This window comes from Leuresthes tenuis, unplaced genomic scaffold (assembly GCF_036924035.1).
Source record: "Leuresthes tenuis unplaced genomic scaffold, fLeuTen1.0.hap1 SCAF_17, whole genome shotgun sequence".
NCBI classification, from domain to species: domain Eukaryota; kingdom Metazoa; phylum Chordata; class Actinopteri; order Atheriniformes; family Atherinopsidae; genus Leuresthes; species Leuresthes tenuis.
This window is the reverse complement of record NW_027325371.1, coordinates 12,711,254-12,727,252: the sequence shown is the minus strand read 5'-3', so window position 1 is coordinate 12,727,252 and position 15,999 is coordinate 12,711,254. Positions and strand designations below refer to the sequence as shown.

Below are 15,999 nucleotides of genomic sequence, written 5' to 3'. Positions count from 1 at the left end.
ACAACATCTAGATCTATTCCTAACATATTATATCCTCGTTTTTATGTACGTGAAAACCAAATCCAAAAAGGTAGCCATGAGGCAGCTACATAACCAGTCTGTTGATTCTTTAGCAGCTTCTTAGAAATGATGAGATTTCTGTAGGCTGCGAAAAAAGAATGAAATCGAATATCAAATTAGTGTATTTCCAAAGCTATCAACATACGCTGAGGGATTTTCTCTGCCATACTTCTGAGACGTTCCTTCAGATAAGTTACATGAGCACTTGCAGCTTCGTATTACTACCAGCAGCAAGGTCAGCATTTGGGTTGCCTTGTTTCAATAGAGATCAGGGGTCAACTTAATAGTCCTCCACTTCATCTTTACTTCATCACAATTTTGCAATTTTGTGCAGCAGGATTTATCAGTTCATGTGCACAGCCCATTTGGAAAGTTACACAAACAAAAATCAATAACGTCTTTCTAACCTGCAGAAGAAATGGCAGAATAAATGGATAAAGAAACCTATAGCTCATATGCATCATTCATTGAGTTTCTTTTATGATCTCTCAGCTAAAGAAAAAAAGCTTACCACTGAAAGAAATAATCATTTTTTAACACAGTATTGAATTTCTACCAAAGACTGGCAAATCTATAGACTCAAATACAGTAAGAACAGTTAAGAAGTGAAGCAGAATGAACATGCCCTCTCCTCTCTGTAGGCTCTGACCCTTGAACCCCGACCTCTGCTTAATTCACAGGTTGTCAACAACCAAGACTGATGAGCATACAAAACTAAGAGGAAAAAGGCCTAATTTGTTGCATAGTAAGTGTCAGAAACACTGTAAGTGGAAAGTTTGCTTGTTTGTTAGAAGAAAAACCCATGCATCTGATAAATAACATGTGATATCTACCATGCAACGATGGTCTATTTTAAAAGCAGAGATTTGAATGATCAGCCAAACACAAAGGCTTTGTATAGCACCCACAAAAAGACTACTTCAAAAACAACTTCTGAAGCTTGTGGAATTGACCTGCTGTGGTACATAACTTTACAACACAGATTTCTGTTTCCACTTTTACCTGTTTTATTCACATACAAGGGAGCTGGTATTTGACTATTTTAAGTCTGAGGATTTGCCTTTTTTATTTCATCTTGCTTTTTTTTTACATTTATAGTTCCCCAATCTCACAGTCCCAGACAGTCCAATGTGGTTGTGCAAGGGAGAGAGGAGGGTGTGTTTTAACAAAACTCTGTGAACAGTGGCATGTACTCATTTCTTCAGCACTTGTGTCCTTAAGCTGCCTTATCAAACAATGACCCCTCCCTCCCACTATCTGCATTATTCTCACTGTCCCCTGATGCCCCTTTCCTTATTCTCCTGAGGAAATAAACAAACATTAATCTTCTCTTCTCAACAATACAAGCGTTCTCATGAAAGCAGGGTTGGTTTCCACCAGACCCCTTCTCTCCACCTCCTCTGTCTCCTTACTTCCTCCACACAAGTTATTTTATGTTCCTCAGTTCTTTCGGTAGCGATTCTTTGGCTTCTCACCACAGCCGGTTGCCTCGCAGGACGACAGGCCAGGCTGCTTGCCAGAGTTAATGCTGCTCAGAAGACCAGGCAGCTCATTGGTGATGGCCTTCTCAATCTTCTCCAGCAGGCAACCTCCAATGTAGGAGCACTGAGTTGACAGGGGCTTAAAGTTGGCGACAGGGTTGATGCCAAAGAAGTCACGGTAAGCATCTCGGTTTGGCAGGTCAAACTTACTAACATTGGTCTTGGCTAGGATGGACTTGAAAATATAGAACTTGTCTGGGTCGTCCACAATCTCCTTGAAGACTAATTCGGGGTCACTGAAGAAGCTCATCTTCTCTTTAAAAGTCTGGACATAGCGGTCTACCAGCAGAGCATGGATGCGTACACGGATGCCATGCTGGCGGATGAAGGCAATCTTGTTCTCCATACGGTTTTCAATCACCTGGTTAAGATCTTCCAGGAGGGAGATCTCCTCTCTCTTGAATAGCTCACGGCTGGTGTCAGCTGCATAATCATATGGCCAGAAGGAGCTGACATAGACACGAGGGGGTTCAGTCACATTGATGAGGGGAGCTAAGCTCCAAAAGAGTGCTCCATAGACTCTCATTAAGTCCTGGGTGGCCAGGTTGTCAGCTTTGTTTAGGATGATGCGGATCTGTGACTCACGACCCTTCAATTGCCGGAACAGCATCTCCAGCTCTAGGCCAACATCCAGCTTGGTGGGGTCAAAAACCACAAAGATCAGATCTGCACGATCAATGAACCACTGGCAAACATCATTGAAAGGATAACCTAGATGCAAGAAAAAAAGAAGTGTTACAAACAAGCCTTTTGTTGTCTTTGGGGTATCTGTAATGCAGGAAAAAGGGACTAAATCTCCTTTACCTCTCTCCTGCTGCTTGCGATTCTCAATGATTCCTGGCGTGTCCACAAATGTCACACGTTCCAGCAGTTTGTGAGGCATCTCAATACCAATCAGCTTTTCAAGGAAGTTTTGACCAAACTTTTCCAGGGGAGAGAAGGAGCGAGAGCTGTCTGCTGCCATAACAATACCCTCAACAGAGCGGATCTTCTCCCCGTGCATTATAACAGTAAACTCAGAGGTAGTGGGCTCAGCTCCTGGAGTCACACAGAAAGGTAGAGATAAGCATGAATGGTACAGAGAGGGGTGAAAGTATTGGTCAGACATTTGGACATGCCACAGAAATGGTAAAATAAAGCAGAGACCTGAATCACTGTTTAGCTACGATAAGATGTCATGGATCAACCAAACCTCAGTGTTTGTGTCTTCACAATTCATCAACACAATGTTATTATTGCATTTACCCACCTGTTAACATTTTGAAACATCATCTGCTTGTCAAATGATGCTGCATATTTCAAAATTAAGAAGGTTTAAAGATGCAACGTTCTTTTTTTCTTATTCTAAAAGGGAAAGCAGTGCATCATACCTGTGTAAAGCTGATAGGGGTTGTCATGCAAGCCCAGGAGGTAATTGATCATGGAGGACTTTCCTACACTCCAGGGTCCAAGGAACAGCACCATTGGTTTAGAGGTAATCTCTCCATCTGGTGGGTAAGGTGGTACAACAATTATTAAAATCTCAGAAGAGTTGGATGAATGATAGAGGAATAACCTTTTAAGTTCACCCCACATTTGAGGAAAATTGAAAAAACTTTAAAAATACATTGCTAAGGTATTTGTGCCTTTAAACAAGTCATCATTCAACCCAAAAGGTATTCCATGTTTGTTAATGGGAATGGTCCTTTTTCCAAAGGTTTGGCCACTCTATCAAATGTATATTAAAGCAGAATGCAATGATTTGCAAATCTACATTGTTACTGATAACATTCACTTTTTTAAAAGAATAATCATTCTCAATATGAAAATCACAAAGAATATGAGGATTTCATCACAGTTTATTGTTGCATCCAGGTTTGGGGGCAACAATCCTGCCATCCAGACATTCTTTTTTACAAGGAAAGAACTTAAGAAGGACATGCTAAGCCACATTCTGTATGTATTATAGCAACAAGGCTCCGTAGTAAGAGTCCAGTTAACCTGCAATCAATTATCCACTGAACACTTTTTGCCCTCTACAAAGTACAAAATACAATAAATGAACCTCTGACTTGTTAAGCTCCTAAAATCATAATTATGAAACAAGAACAAAGAGAATAAGTTTTTCAAAACATCCATCTTGTCTCTACAGTTCTGTAAAAATCACAGTGTGAGAAGTAATGATGCACACCATTGACATGCCCCTGTGAAACACGCTGCTGGAGTTAAATTACAAATAAGATAAGAATTTTTTAAAAAAAAGTCACATTTCTCAGTTTCAACATTTGATATGTGGTATTAATAATTAATACTAACTATGTTAATGGAAGAAATGACTTGTAAGTCATTGCAGTAGGTTCATCAATATTTCAAACAGTGAGTAAACTTTTTCAGAAGTGGGTTTCCACTAAATATTTAATGGACATCAAAGAGTAGCACTGTTACTTCCAACCCTGTGCACAAACGCAAACATTGTATGACTTACAAAAAGAATGGAAACAAACATACTATTGGCAAAGAACTCTTGAAGCTGTTACGGTGTTAGTCGCAGAAAATCAAAACAAAATTCAACAAAATATTTCAGCCATGTCTCACAACCCAACAGGGCCATGCTTTCAGATCAAGCCTGGTGTCTCATAGTAAGCTGCCTGCCACGTGTGTTGTGAGTGGACATGGTGTAGGGGTGGTAGGGCACCAAATTCTGTTATACAATTCCAAATCAGAGAATGTTTAGATGATATGGGCATCACAAGAAAGCAAATTAAAAAAAAAATCAGTCATGTAATGCTGAGTAATGCTTTTACAACTTTGTATTAGAATTAAAATATGTTCTGGCATTGGAGACACCAAGCAATGAAATGTTTTACATGTTATATTGTCCCATTCTTCCTCCCAACAAAGCATAAGGTTTATAGTGGTATGGTGTTTTCATCGTTACAGTTTTCCTTTCAAAATGTCCAGCATCATCTCTGCCAGGATTGCAGGCAGGCCAGACCCGTTCAGTTCCTCTCAAGTAATGCCTTTGTAATGCATTCTTTTTCTGAAGTCTCACTTATCTTTTCTGCATTAATGCCACCAACATAGAAGTTTAAAGAAGCGTTATCAAGGGCACTGAGCCCCAGATTATCACAGAACTGGTTGTTGGACTTGTCGCTGATAAATCTGGATAGTCCTTTTTGTCTTTAGCCCCAAGCACATAGTATCCAATTCTTAGAAAAAGAAAAGATATGGAAATCTCATTGTTTTCACCACATTACACAATTTCATTGCGTGATGCTAAGTGATGGTACATCCCATGTGTCATAGGTCAGAGGAGTCGACACTGCCTCTGGCAGTTTATACAGTTTGTAGAAGTAGGATTTATGAATATAGTTTCATATTGTAGCGCTTGACAAAGGTTTTCCAATAGTAATCCCTTGCCAGTTTTGTTATATTAGCCTTTGGCACTGTGCTATCTGAGAGATCAGTGTATGCACGATACAGGATAAGCATTATGCCTGTCCCTTCCAATCATTCTTTAAGGAATGTAGTTCAGTGACTTTTTTCACACATTTGTTGACAAGCTAGAGATCATTTGTCCATATTTGCTCGTGCTAGACTCAGCCTTCCATGGATACTGCTTTGTACCACATCATGATTATGGGGTTGTAATCATGATGTGGTATAAAAGCAGTTTACATCACCTGTTGGAACTTTTTTGTTTGTTTTTTTAAACATTATTACTACCTCTCCATTAAAAAAAGTCCTTAGTCAGACCTTTTTTTTATTGTGTTGTAGGCTTGAAATTAGAAATCAACAAATTGAATTAGATTGCTGAGACAAAACATGAAATATCTCAGAGTCATAGTGTTTGCAATGAAAAAAAAAGTAAATTTTTCATTGGCATTTTCCATATTGTCTCAACTTGTTGAGATTTGAGGTTAAATTAATGTAAACCACAAGGGATTATTGTAAAAGAACAATGTGAAAAAAAAGATCATTCCTAAACTATTGGCCTTTAAGATCATTTAAAATAAAGAACTAAGTCAAAATGATTTCACTCCTAGCTGAACACTGACCACCCTTTTCCACCAGTGTCCCCTCCTCAGACCCGTGTGTCCTTTTCTAAAGCCAAAGCTGCACATGCAACCCCCTCCATAGTTTTATACTTAAATAGTATTTACTCTGTAAATACTATGCATAAAGTGCTTGTTAAACATTACCAACATTACAGCCTAATAAGCCTGAGCCACAAATAGTATATTTATATTTTGCATTTAATTGAGTTTACATTTCGCCCCTTTAGATTTACATAAGGTACCAAATTACAGCTTTCTGTGGATTGATTGTTTGATGACAAGCCAGTCCAGGATGTTCTAGTTTATTGTGTGTCACCCAAAGTGATGCATGGTTTCAATTTTTGATCAACAAAGAGAATAAATTTATGAAGAAAAATGAAGGGTGAAAGGAAGGGGCTTAGCACTTCAGGTAGTGCCATGCACAGCTAAGCCCTGCCCACACCCACCTGTGGCTGAGTCCCCCAGGGATCGTCCGGGGTACGCTGTTAGATGAGGGGAGTGGAGGGAATGGGGATGTAGGGGGGGCAGGAGAGGGTGGAACACAGAGAAGTGAAGGGAACAGGAGGTGAAGGAGAGGTCAGTGAGGGAGTGAGGTCTCAACAAGCAACAGGAGGGGGTAGAGTATCAATGTACATGAATAGGTTGGAAATCATGGCTGGAATTTATGGTCACATATTTGACCTACAATTAGTCAAATATGTCTGTCAGCAGAGGGCTGGAGTGTGTCCATGTAGTTAGGTGATGACATGACTTTACCTTCATTTACAAAAAGTAAATGTTCATTGAGAGACACGATATGAGTAGAATTTGCTTGCATGCAAGTCAAGCCTCAAAAGCCACAAGGGGGCGAGTTTTATTTTACAGTGGGAAGAAAGGGTTTGTGTTGTGCAGTTCAGTGTTGCGACTACGGTGAAGAAACAAGTGCACAGTGCAGAGATTTAACTCTGACATAACAAAAATGTATTTCAAGAGAAATCAGCAGAAGGATGAAGATAGATTAGTGTGCTTAATATACCTATTCTATACTACATATATATATATATATATACTATAACCTATACTATAACCTATATTTCCTTGGGATAAATAAAACTTCTTGAATCTTGAATCTATAACTAATGCCTGGTTGTTACTTGTTACTCTTAAAGAGTAACTAACTGCTGAAATGAAAACCCAGAGAAATTGAAAAAAAAACTGTTATGTATCAGTTAACAATGTAAAGATGATGCATGATTACAAACGAATGAATAAATCTGATACGAGTGCAGCACAAAAATTAATAAAAAAAATATAAAAAGCCACACGACAAAACAAAGTGAGGAAAATCCCACACAGCCAAAGCCTCTGGGATACCTGAGATCTCATGCTGCCTCAGCTCATTGTATTTGTAGGCCTGCTCCATCGGCTTGATGGATGTATGATAGATCTTCCGCAAATTTTGTACAGCCGCTGGAAGACAAGACGATAGAGTAGAAAGAAAAATAAAGATATTAGAAACACTGATCATGTCATCAACATCCACTTGGAACCCAGTGACGCAAGTTTCATATGAATAAACTGCAGAATTTCAACAACAGATTATACTGTGGTTGGGAATAATTAAGATTTTAGTTTTTCTTCATTTCAATCATATTAATCTAAAACAGAATGTTTTCACACAAGTCATGAAAGTAGAGAAAGAGAAACCATTGTGAATGAAACATTGATATCACATTGATTAGAATTAGACTTGGCTATTCTAAAACACTGACTTTATTTTTTCACTATTTGATATAATGACCTGAGTAGGGTTGTTTTCTTGTTGCATGACCCCTTGTTATTAAGGGCTGCTTTACAGGTAGATATTCTGACAATAATCTTTAAATATTGCAGGTATAATTCAAAATTTATTGTACCCTCAATGATGACAAACTGACCTGATTCAGTGAAACAGACTGGATTAAAAAGGTCTTAATAGGAATGTGCAAATTTAATTGATATCAAGGGGGTTAGCTTTTTGACGTGCTCAATGGAGGTAACACATGTAATAAATGTACAAACTTACCCGACAAAGTCAACAATAATTGAATCCTTGTTGCCCCTCACCTGCATAATCTCCTGCTTTTTCTTCAGTTGCAAGTCGCAATGTCTCATCAATGTGAGATCTGTCTCTGAGGACGTTGGTGAAATCTTCCTCTTCTGTGAAAACAACATCAACAGAATAAAACCTGGCTCAAAACCTGAATGCTGTGACGGATGGCATCCAGACATGCATGTTCAAAACATCTGCAAATTCTGAATGCATATCAATTAATACATCCTTTTTCAATACTATATCACCATAAGTTGCAGTTAAAGTGTGACATTCAGTTTTGTGTTGGATACCAACATCGGTTCTTTACGACAAAGGCTTGCAGATCGCAAGGAGAAAGGGAAAATACCAATCAATAACTCATCTTTATTCTTTATCCTAAGTTCTTTAATTCTGTGGTTTGAACATGAAGGCTTTAGGAATAATGTCATCTAACCTCTCCTTACTTGAACAATCAAGCTGTGTCAATTTTAAGATAGTGATGTCATACGTATATTTATACAAGTTTTCTTGTATATACATACAAAACAAATTAATTCATTTTTGAAGATTTAAGTTAAAACCAAGGCAATTTTAGCTTTGTGAAAGGTAGCTAAACACGTTTGGTGCATCTCCAGAAAGGCTCACCGGTTTTCCCCCTACATACAGAGCAAATATTTCGGGATGTAATGCTCAATGACATGGCAACATTTAAAGGAGATGCTTGGGATTGACCCTCCAACCTTATGGTAAGTGAGGTGGATTGTACTGTAACCCATCTGAGATGTCCCAGCTATGTCTGGTCTTGTCAATTAGTAATTATTTCAGTATCAGTAGATATATTTTAATGAGATATTTGACAGATTACTTAAATAATTGACTATTTATCAGGATAAAAAGGTTACATTCAGTGAGATGTCATGTTATTTGTTGTATATACATGTATGTATGTATATATATATATATGTGTGTGTGTGTGTGTGTGTGTATGTGTGCGTGTCATTAGCATGAGGAAGAGGTAGAGGTAGAGCAAGCAGAGAATCTGAAAGATCATATTTGCTCACCAGTCACGTCCATTTCTGAACAGCTCGGATTACTTAGATCACAGCTGTTAGTACAATCAGCTCTTAATTTAGAAAGCAAACTCTGAAAATAAACAGAGACGTGCGTTTGGCATCACCATTGGCTTTATAACAACACCGAAGATAAGTCAGACAGAAATAGGGACTTCCCCAGCTTCATAAAGAGGAGGACTCAGAGCTGGACTGAGTGTCCCCTTCAGTAATTTTAATGAGACAATGATGTGCAATCCTCCGTCTTTTCTCATCTATATTTACCCACCAATCACAGACTTACAGAGCCTATCCTTGTGTGCCCAGGTCTCAGAACACGCCCACTGTAACGTCACCAACTCAACACTGCAACAGACAAACTTGCAACAGCTTTGAGATATATATAGGAGCTACTGGGATGTCTTCCTTGTTCACACTTCTATGCCCTGGAAGGTTATGAGTCTTAGTGTTCAATCCATCTTTGAATTTGTAAGGAATTTATTACAATTTGTAAGGCATTTACAGCATAGAGTAAAGAAGTTGGTGCTGTGAGATTATAAACTGCAGTTTCTGAATTGCAAATTATATTGAGGAAAGCACACACCATGATCAAAATGCTGTTTTATAACTATACACATGCTGCCTGTCAGCAGAGCCAAAATTACGGGCACTGAAAGCATATTAACCTATCTCAGAGATACATCTCCAATTTACTCTTAAAACGTGATAAAAAAAAAGTTTAGCATTGCATCACATGACCCCCCCATTTCCTGTATCATAACTCTACAAGGAGGATCAGAATGGCAAAACTAAGGTATCAGGGCATTTATATAATACTCGTCCCAAAGATTCCTTTTCAAGGAGACATGCAGCCGACACAATTCTTTGTCCACAGGGATAAAACTTTGGTCATTGCACGTACAGTGTCTGTTAGATACAGTTTCCCTCAGTAAGGCTGTTATAGTCTGGAACAAGTCCAACATACAGAATAAGCCAATTTAAAACACATGCTCTGCCACTTGCTTAATTGCAGGGTATGCTTTTTCACATGGATGTTGGCACAATTTATGGGCGTACTGATGAATCCACAAAGAGTCTTAAATATTCCTTTAAACATAATATCCATTATCACACTCTCTGGTGTCAGAATAGCTTATAAAAAGTCAACGTGCTCATTGAAATTTAAATCAAAACTGCTCTGACATTGTTTGCTCCACCTGATAATAAACAGCAAATCAGTGTGAGAAGACACCCCCATCTCAGGGGGGTGCACGGCTGTGATATCCTACACCATAGGCTGGGGGAAAGCCACAGGCCATGTGGGTTGTGACTTCTAGTGTTTTTGGCCAAGAGTCAGAATGACACATTACTTTGGTCAATACCAACAGTGCATCAAATGACAAGTAAAATCATGACAGTCTGTTTGTTTACATGTAGAAAGCAAACTTAAAGAACTATGGGTCATTTAGATATAAAACTTTCAATGTAATGATATGAGCTTGATAAAAGTGTTTTCATTCAAGAAACATGGAGCCAACATTTGCAACCAATTAAATATTTGATAGCACCTCATAGTACATCAATCCAAATGGAGCATTTAAGGACACCCACTGCTATGTTATAATGAAAAGACCGTAAAACAATGACATGGGCCTCAGGCTTTAACTGAGACCTCAGAAGTTGCTCCTTTGCTGTGTGGCTGCAGTGACATGCAGCTGGTTAAAGAACAACAGCGTTGATTCTCTCCGAGTCAACCTACTAAAAATAAGCCTGTGCGATGTTGCCACCAGTACAGTTCAAGAAGAGGAGAAACAAAAAAGGTTAGAGGCCAGAATTAAAGGTGGGCCTGAGTCATATTCAAATCTGTGAAAACCCATGATTGCTAAGTTGAGTGCTATGTCATCTCTAACTCAGATAATTGCGACATGTCTGAAAAGACAAATTATTGAGCTCATACAACAATGATCTGTGGCAATGATTTCAAGCTTCAACACAGGCAATTTCCTTGTTGGCTGCATGTCCAACCGAGTCACAGAGAAACAACACAGAAAGGAATAAAGAAAATCTGACAAAACATAACTTCAAATTTCTTTGATAGAATGTGATAATACCATGAAACAGAGGGAGTTTTTTTTGACAGTGAAAAGTCACTTATCAGAGGACGCTGAGGGTGATCCCACTTACAGGTTAAAGTGGCTTTTGACAGATCCCATATCCTCCATGGTATATCAACCTAACACTGTACCCTTCAAAGCTCACTCAAGCTTCTGAAACTTGCCTCATCGCTCAGAAGAGGCATGTCTTTTAACACTAGACTCTTGAGTGGGTCTAACTGCTGTGAACTTGTTAGCACCTTCCAATCCAGTCAATCTCCAATAGAGGCTCTGAATCAGAGCTCCGCAAAAGATCAGAGAGGTAATGTTGCCAGAGGATGGCGGGCCTTGGATCAGAGCTCAAAATTAACCCTGCAGGCGCCAGGGGAGCTGAACATGGGCGCCCTAAGGGTTGTGTCTTCAATGGGTTTGTTGCCACACAACCTTCCCTCAGTTTGGAGAAACATTCTGACTGCACATCCTGTAGGAATGTTGCAGATTTAAGCCTACCATTGCTTCTCTGCAGCAGGGTAAGTCATACTAAAACCCTTTGGAGCCTGTTCAGTCATCAAAAAATATTGGCAATCAACAACAGCATGTGTGAGTCTGTGCACACACAAAAATCTACACAGAAATTAGTTGACTGTAGTTCAACAAATGATAGCAGCAAACCTTGCATGGTGAAATTGCACGCTGAAGAAATGGTTTTGTTTTTCTATCCTGACATGTGTTATGCCCTCATGCATGTGTGTGCTGGAATGCATCTCCAGTCTTGTGCATTTACACTGTTTATATTAAGTATGTCTATATGTGTGCAACCCCAGGATCAGGTTCCGCTTGCAGCACAGGGAGGGTAAATTCAATTAAACTGAATATGATGAGGGCAGCAGGGCTGAAACCACCAGTTGGAGGATTTGTCTTGATCACTGGGGGATTCAGGCAACTCAGCCAAAAGGTTTCACTGGAAAGACGCATTGACTTCATTCAAATTTAAAAACACTGGATTTAGTGGTAAATAACCTTTTGTTGTTATTTGAATTAAACCACTAAGGATTTCTTGAACATCATCGTGAGAAATAAAAGCCAATGTTTCAGTAAAAGCCAAGAACTGATAATACAGTGCAGAGCAAATGCACATTATTTTGCGTGAGGTGGCAGAGGTGTGAGGGCAATGAGCAGGGTGTGTGCAGGCAGTGGTGGGAAGACGTCACAGATGGCAACAGGTGGCACAGCTTGTGAAGCCAGTGCTCCCCCACAGTCAGAAATAGCCCTACAATGGGTCAGAGGATGGACAGAGGAGGAGGCAGAACGACTGCTGCCTATTTTGAGGTTTAGACTGTCAGTCAGTGTGGAGACTCAGAGACATCCACATCCCATCGAGCTGACACTTTTATACACAGGCTTGCAGAGTTAGAGGTCCTGTATCAGGACAGTCAATGTATGTATAAAATATAACACTCATTCATTGCAAATGAAACAACATTTCATTAATACATTTCTTGTCGCAATAATTGTAACTTAGACCCAATTTCAATTTAGTCTCCGATACTGCCACATGTATATTCAGACAAGGGAACAATTTTAGAACTAATTGCTTACTTTGTTCTACCGTGATAAACATATACCATCAATGACTTTCTCTTAGTCCTCTGAGAGGTCACTTAGAAGCAGACACGCTAAAAAAAAGACATGAGAGCAAAGGAACTTTACACTTAGGTGTTGATCTGATGTCTCTATCCCTGTTCCACTTGTGTGTCAGGTGTCCTTGGGACTGGGAGGGCTAGCCTTGAGCAAGACTGGTGTGTCCCCTCTACTACTACAAGTGTTGGGATCCCCAGACATGCCACATGCCCGTAGTGGGAATAACATGGAGACTTCTTTTACTTTCAGTGTCTCCTTCTGCAAAGCGAGGCAGCCAACAGTGCTGGGGCCTGAGAATGGATAATATTACCTCTTCCTATAAAGACCAGTAAAAACGTAACCATAACTCGAAAGAGGCAAAAGTGTCACTATTTACTTTCAGTTGAACAAAATACGTTTTTAGAGTAGTGGCTTTGACAGATTTTTATCGTGCTAGTAGTGTTGTTTAGCCCCTTTAACATTTAAACCCAACATTTGAAACTGGACACTGAACATAGCGTTAGTCCTTACTAGATCAGTCAGTGGCATTTATACGAGACATGGCTAGCACTGGAATTCAAGCGTCTGTACTTTACTACTATCAGTAAATTAACCTGGGCAGCATCAAGGAGCCAGGTGGGCCGTTTTATATAAATTAAATGTTTCACACCACCAAACATGCTAGCTTTGTCATTAAAACAAATAAATCGATTTGACAAGTGCAATACAGTGTAAACTAAATGTTAGGAGAGTCAGACGAGTTATCTGAAAAAGCAATCTGAATCTTTCATTTTGAAAAAAAAACCTGAGGGTTTGCTCACTCTGATAAATGCAAGATCAGTGGTGTCCAAGCACCCCAAAGAGGAAAGCATGACATTCCTGAAAATTAAAACTCCCTAATCATGTCTGTACAACCTAAACTTTGGGTTTATGTAATGCATGCTGGGGATGATCTGGCTCTGACTCCTGACATGACTCCTGAATTTTCATAGTCTCTAAATGATCACGTCAACATGTAGCATGTGCTTCGCCCTCAGTTGGATTACTTTGGATTTAACATATTGGACAAGAAAACTTGAAAACTCTGGGGATATTAGACAACCTATTATTAAATGATTGTAAATCAATTCCACATTGATTCAGAGGGGAATTAACATTTCCGGTCCCATTTAGCTGATTCACTTTCCTGACAGCTGTTGAACCAATCAATAACACTAACAGTTACAGAAGCAGTGGCAAGGACTTCGTTATTCTCGTTGGGTTTCTATATTCTTGAGGTATTCAATTAAAACTTGTGCACCCTGAAGAAGAAGATTGAAAAAGAAGATTCAATACACATTATGCAATATGCACCCAAAAGACACCTGCACAGGCTTGAAGAAGGGCTCATGAGCAGCATCCACAGCCTGGCCCCTCCTGCCTGGAGAATGCATGTCCCTAAAAGGCCAACTGCTGGGAATAAATTGCGATTGTGACAGTGCAGAGTGACAGCAGCTGTGCAGCATATCTAAAGCGGACCATGAAGCTGGGAGGGAAGAGTGGGGGTTGATTGGAGGGAGGGAGGAACTGTAGTGAACAGTGTTAGGTTTCAGGAGGCCTTCCAATCTTAGACACCTGACAGAAGCCTGGTTGCGGACTGTGGAGCTGAACGCCACCCCAAGGACGGGCAGGGGTGACAGACAAGGGTAACAATATCTGAACGAACGCAGACCCAGAGACCAGTCTGCATTTTTAGAATGGGTAATCTGGGGGTAGTCATGGTTGAGCGGTTCACAATTACATTAAACTCAATAGCTTCTATGTGACAGTTCTAATTCTTTAATTATTATATCTATTCTTATGATCTTATCTCTTGTTATTTGAAAAAATGCTGCCCCCAATGAGCAACTCCTGAGCTTGTAGCAGATCAAATAAAAAAAACAAAGCGAAGAGACAATTTCAGTTATTGTAGAAAAGACTGTGTCCATTCAAGCTCCCACATGGTCGTCCTACTCTCCTTAGTTGGACTAAGACTTTCCATCAGCTGGTGCCATGCCTTATGACAGCTGACATGCTGTCAGGCCAGGCTCAACAGCTTTGACTACTCCAGAATGTCCCTCTCTTAGAAACTCACCAAAATGTGAAAGAAGACAATTGCTCATACATAAAAAGTAACCGTTTTTAAAGCAGGATCTTTGTTTCTCAACCAATAAATCGAAGTAAAGGAGTCAGCTAAATCTGTGATTTGTGACGGCTGTCAGCTGTTCAACTGAAATTAGGACAGATTTAAAATAGTCTAGTTTGGTAAAAAGCAGAATAACGTTTCTGATTATCCTTGGCTGGTGCAAAACCACATGATGGTTCATTCCTGATCATGTTTCAAATCTCTAAAAGTCTTTGATCTTTGTATAGTAAAGCTAACAGAGCGCTCAGCTTTTGCAGGATTCCTTAAACCATCGTTAAATATGCCTCTAAATTTATACACCATCACAATTTCATTCATCAGCAGTGCTTGGACGCAATCATATGTCATGCCAACAGTGTACTACCTTGTATAAAACAGAATGTTTCACCAAAATGCATCGGAGTCTTACCTGCTGTGGCCTGCAAAAGCAGCAGGGTGAGAAAACAGCAGATCGAGACTGTACCCTTCATGATGGCTGCCAGGAGAACTCTGATAGTCACACAGACTATATATACCAAGGCAGGAAGGTTAAAGTGCATGCAGAAAGAAGAGGCGGAGCAAAGAGAGGGCCAACTGGTGAAGAGGCTGAAGTCTGTGTGTCAGAGGTGTTACAAGTATGCTACAAAGACTCTAAATGTGCAAGCAGCTGGCTGTCCTTTTTAGATAGCCTCATCATCCATGCAAGACCTGGCTCTATCCTTCTGAGAAAGTCACTAAAATTATATTATCCCTCTCATATAATCATCAGCAGACTTCAGAATTGTCAAACTACAGCATTATGTTAACCTGCGCTTTCGTTGGTCAAACAGGTAGAGGAGGAACATTGCCTTCCTCTAAAGAATTCTAAAAGTAAATCAGACTTGCAACTTTTACCAAATTACAAAAGAAGATTTTCAAGAAGCTTGTGTGGTTGCTTTGTCTTGCAAAGAATGATGATAAAATGACAGTGAAAGCGAAAAGTTGAAAGAGTGGAGAAGCAGGAGTGAGAGAGCTGAGGAGAGTCAGGAGCATAGAGACCCCTGACTCAGCCTAGAATCCCTCACACAGCTGAACACTGGGCGGATTACTGCTTTATCACACTCAAGCAGACTCAGACTAGCGAGTAAAATTGCACAATTCCTTGGGAATCAACATCTCAACTGTAAGTTAATCCCCAAATATGGCACAAATTTCTTACCCAACCATGGCCATCCAAAATGACTTGGGAAGCGTGTTGAAACACTACAGCATGTTTATTTCGAAGCATAAAAATGCCTTAATCCTTTGGAGCTTCATGGGCAGAGGAAAGTGGATGGCTGCAAGATTATTTAAGTATGAGAATCAGTGCTTTTGATTAGCTCTTATGAATTCTAGTCAACATGAATTTTTATTTGATAAACACT

The 15,999-nt window shown here is 39.7% G+C and overlaps 1 protein-coding gene across 2 annotated transcripts; it reads right to left on the bottom strand.

Moving 5' to 3' along the window:
* Positions 1–1,043: 1,043 nt before the first annotated feature.
* Positions 1,044–15,094, bottom strand: srl (sarcalumenin). Of its 2 annotated transcripts, XM_072369141.1 has the most exons (7): positions 15,027–15,094; positions 7,724–7,816; positions 6,992–7,087; positions 6,085–6,120; positions 2,972–3,088; positions 2,406–2,639; positions 1,044–2,312 (listed from the first exon to the last, which is right to left on the bottom strand). In XM_072369141.1, exons 1-7 carry the CDS (start codon positions 15,085–15,087, stop codon positions 1,501–1,503), a joined length of 1,449 nt encoding a protein of 482 aa, XP_072225242.1. In that variant the 5' UTR covers positions 15,088–15,094; the 3' UTR covers positions 1,044–1,500. The 2 variants fall into 2 exon arrangements, with proteins under 2 accessions (XP_072225242.1, XP_072225243.1); XM_072369142.1 differs by lacking the exon at positions 6,085–6,120.
* Between the last annotated feature and the right edge of the window lie 905 nt (positions 15,095–15,999).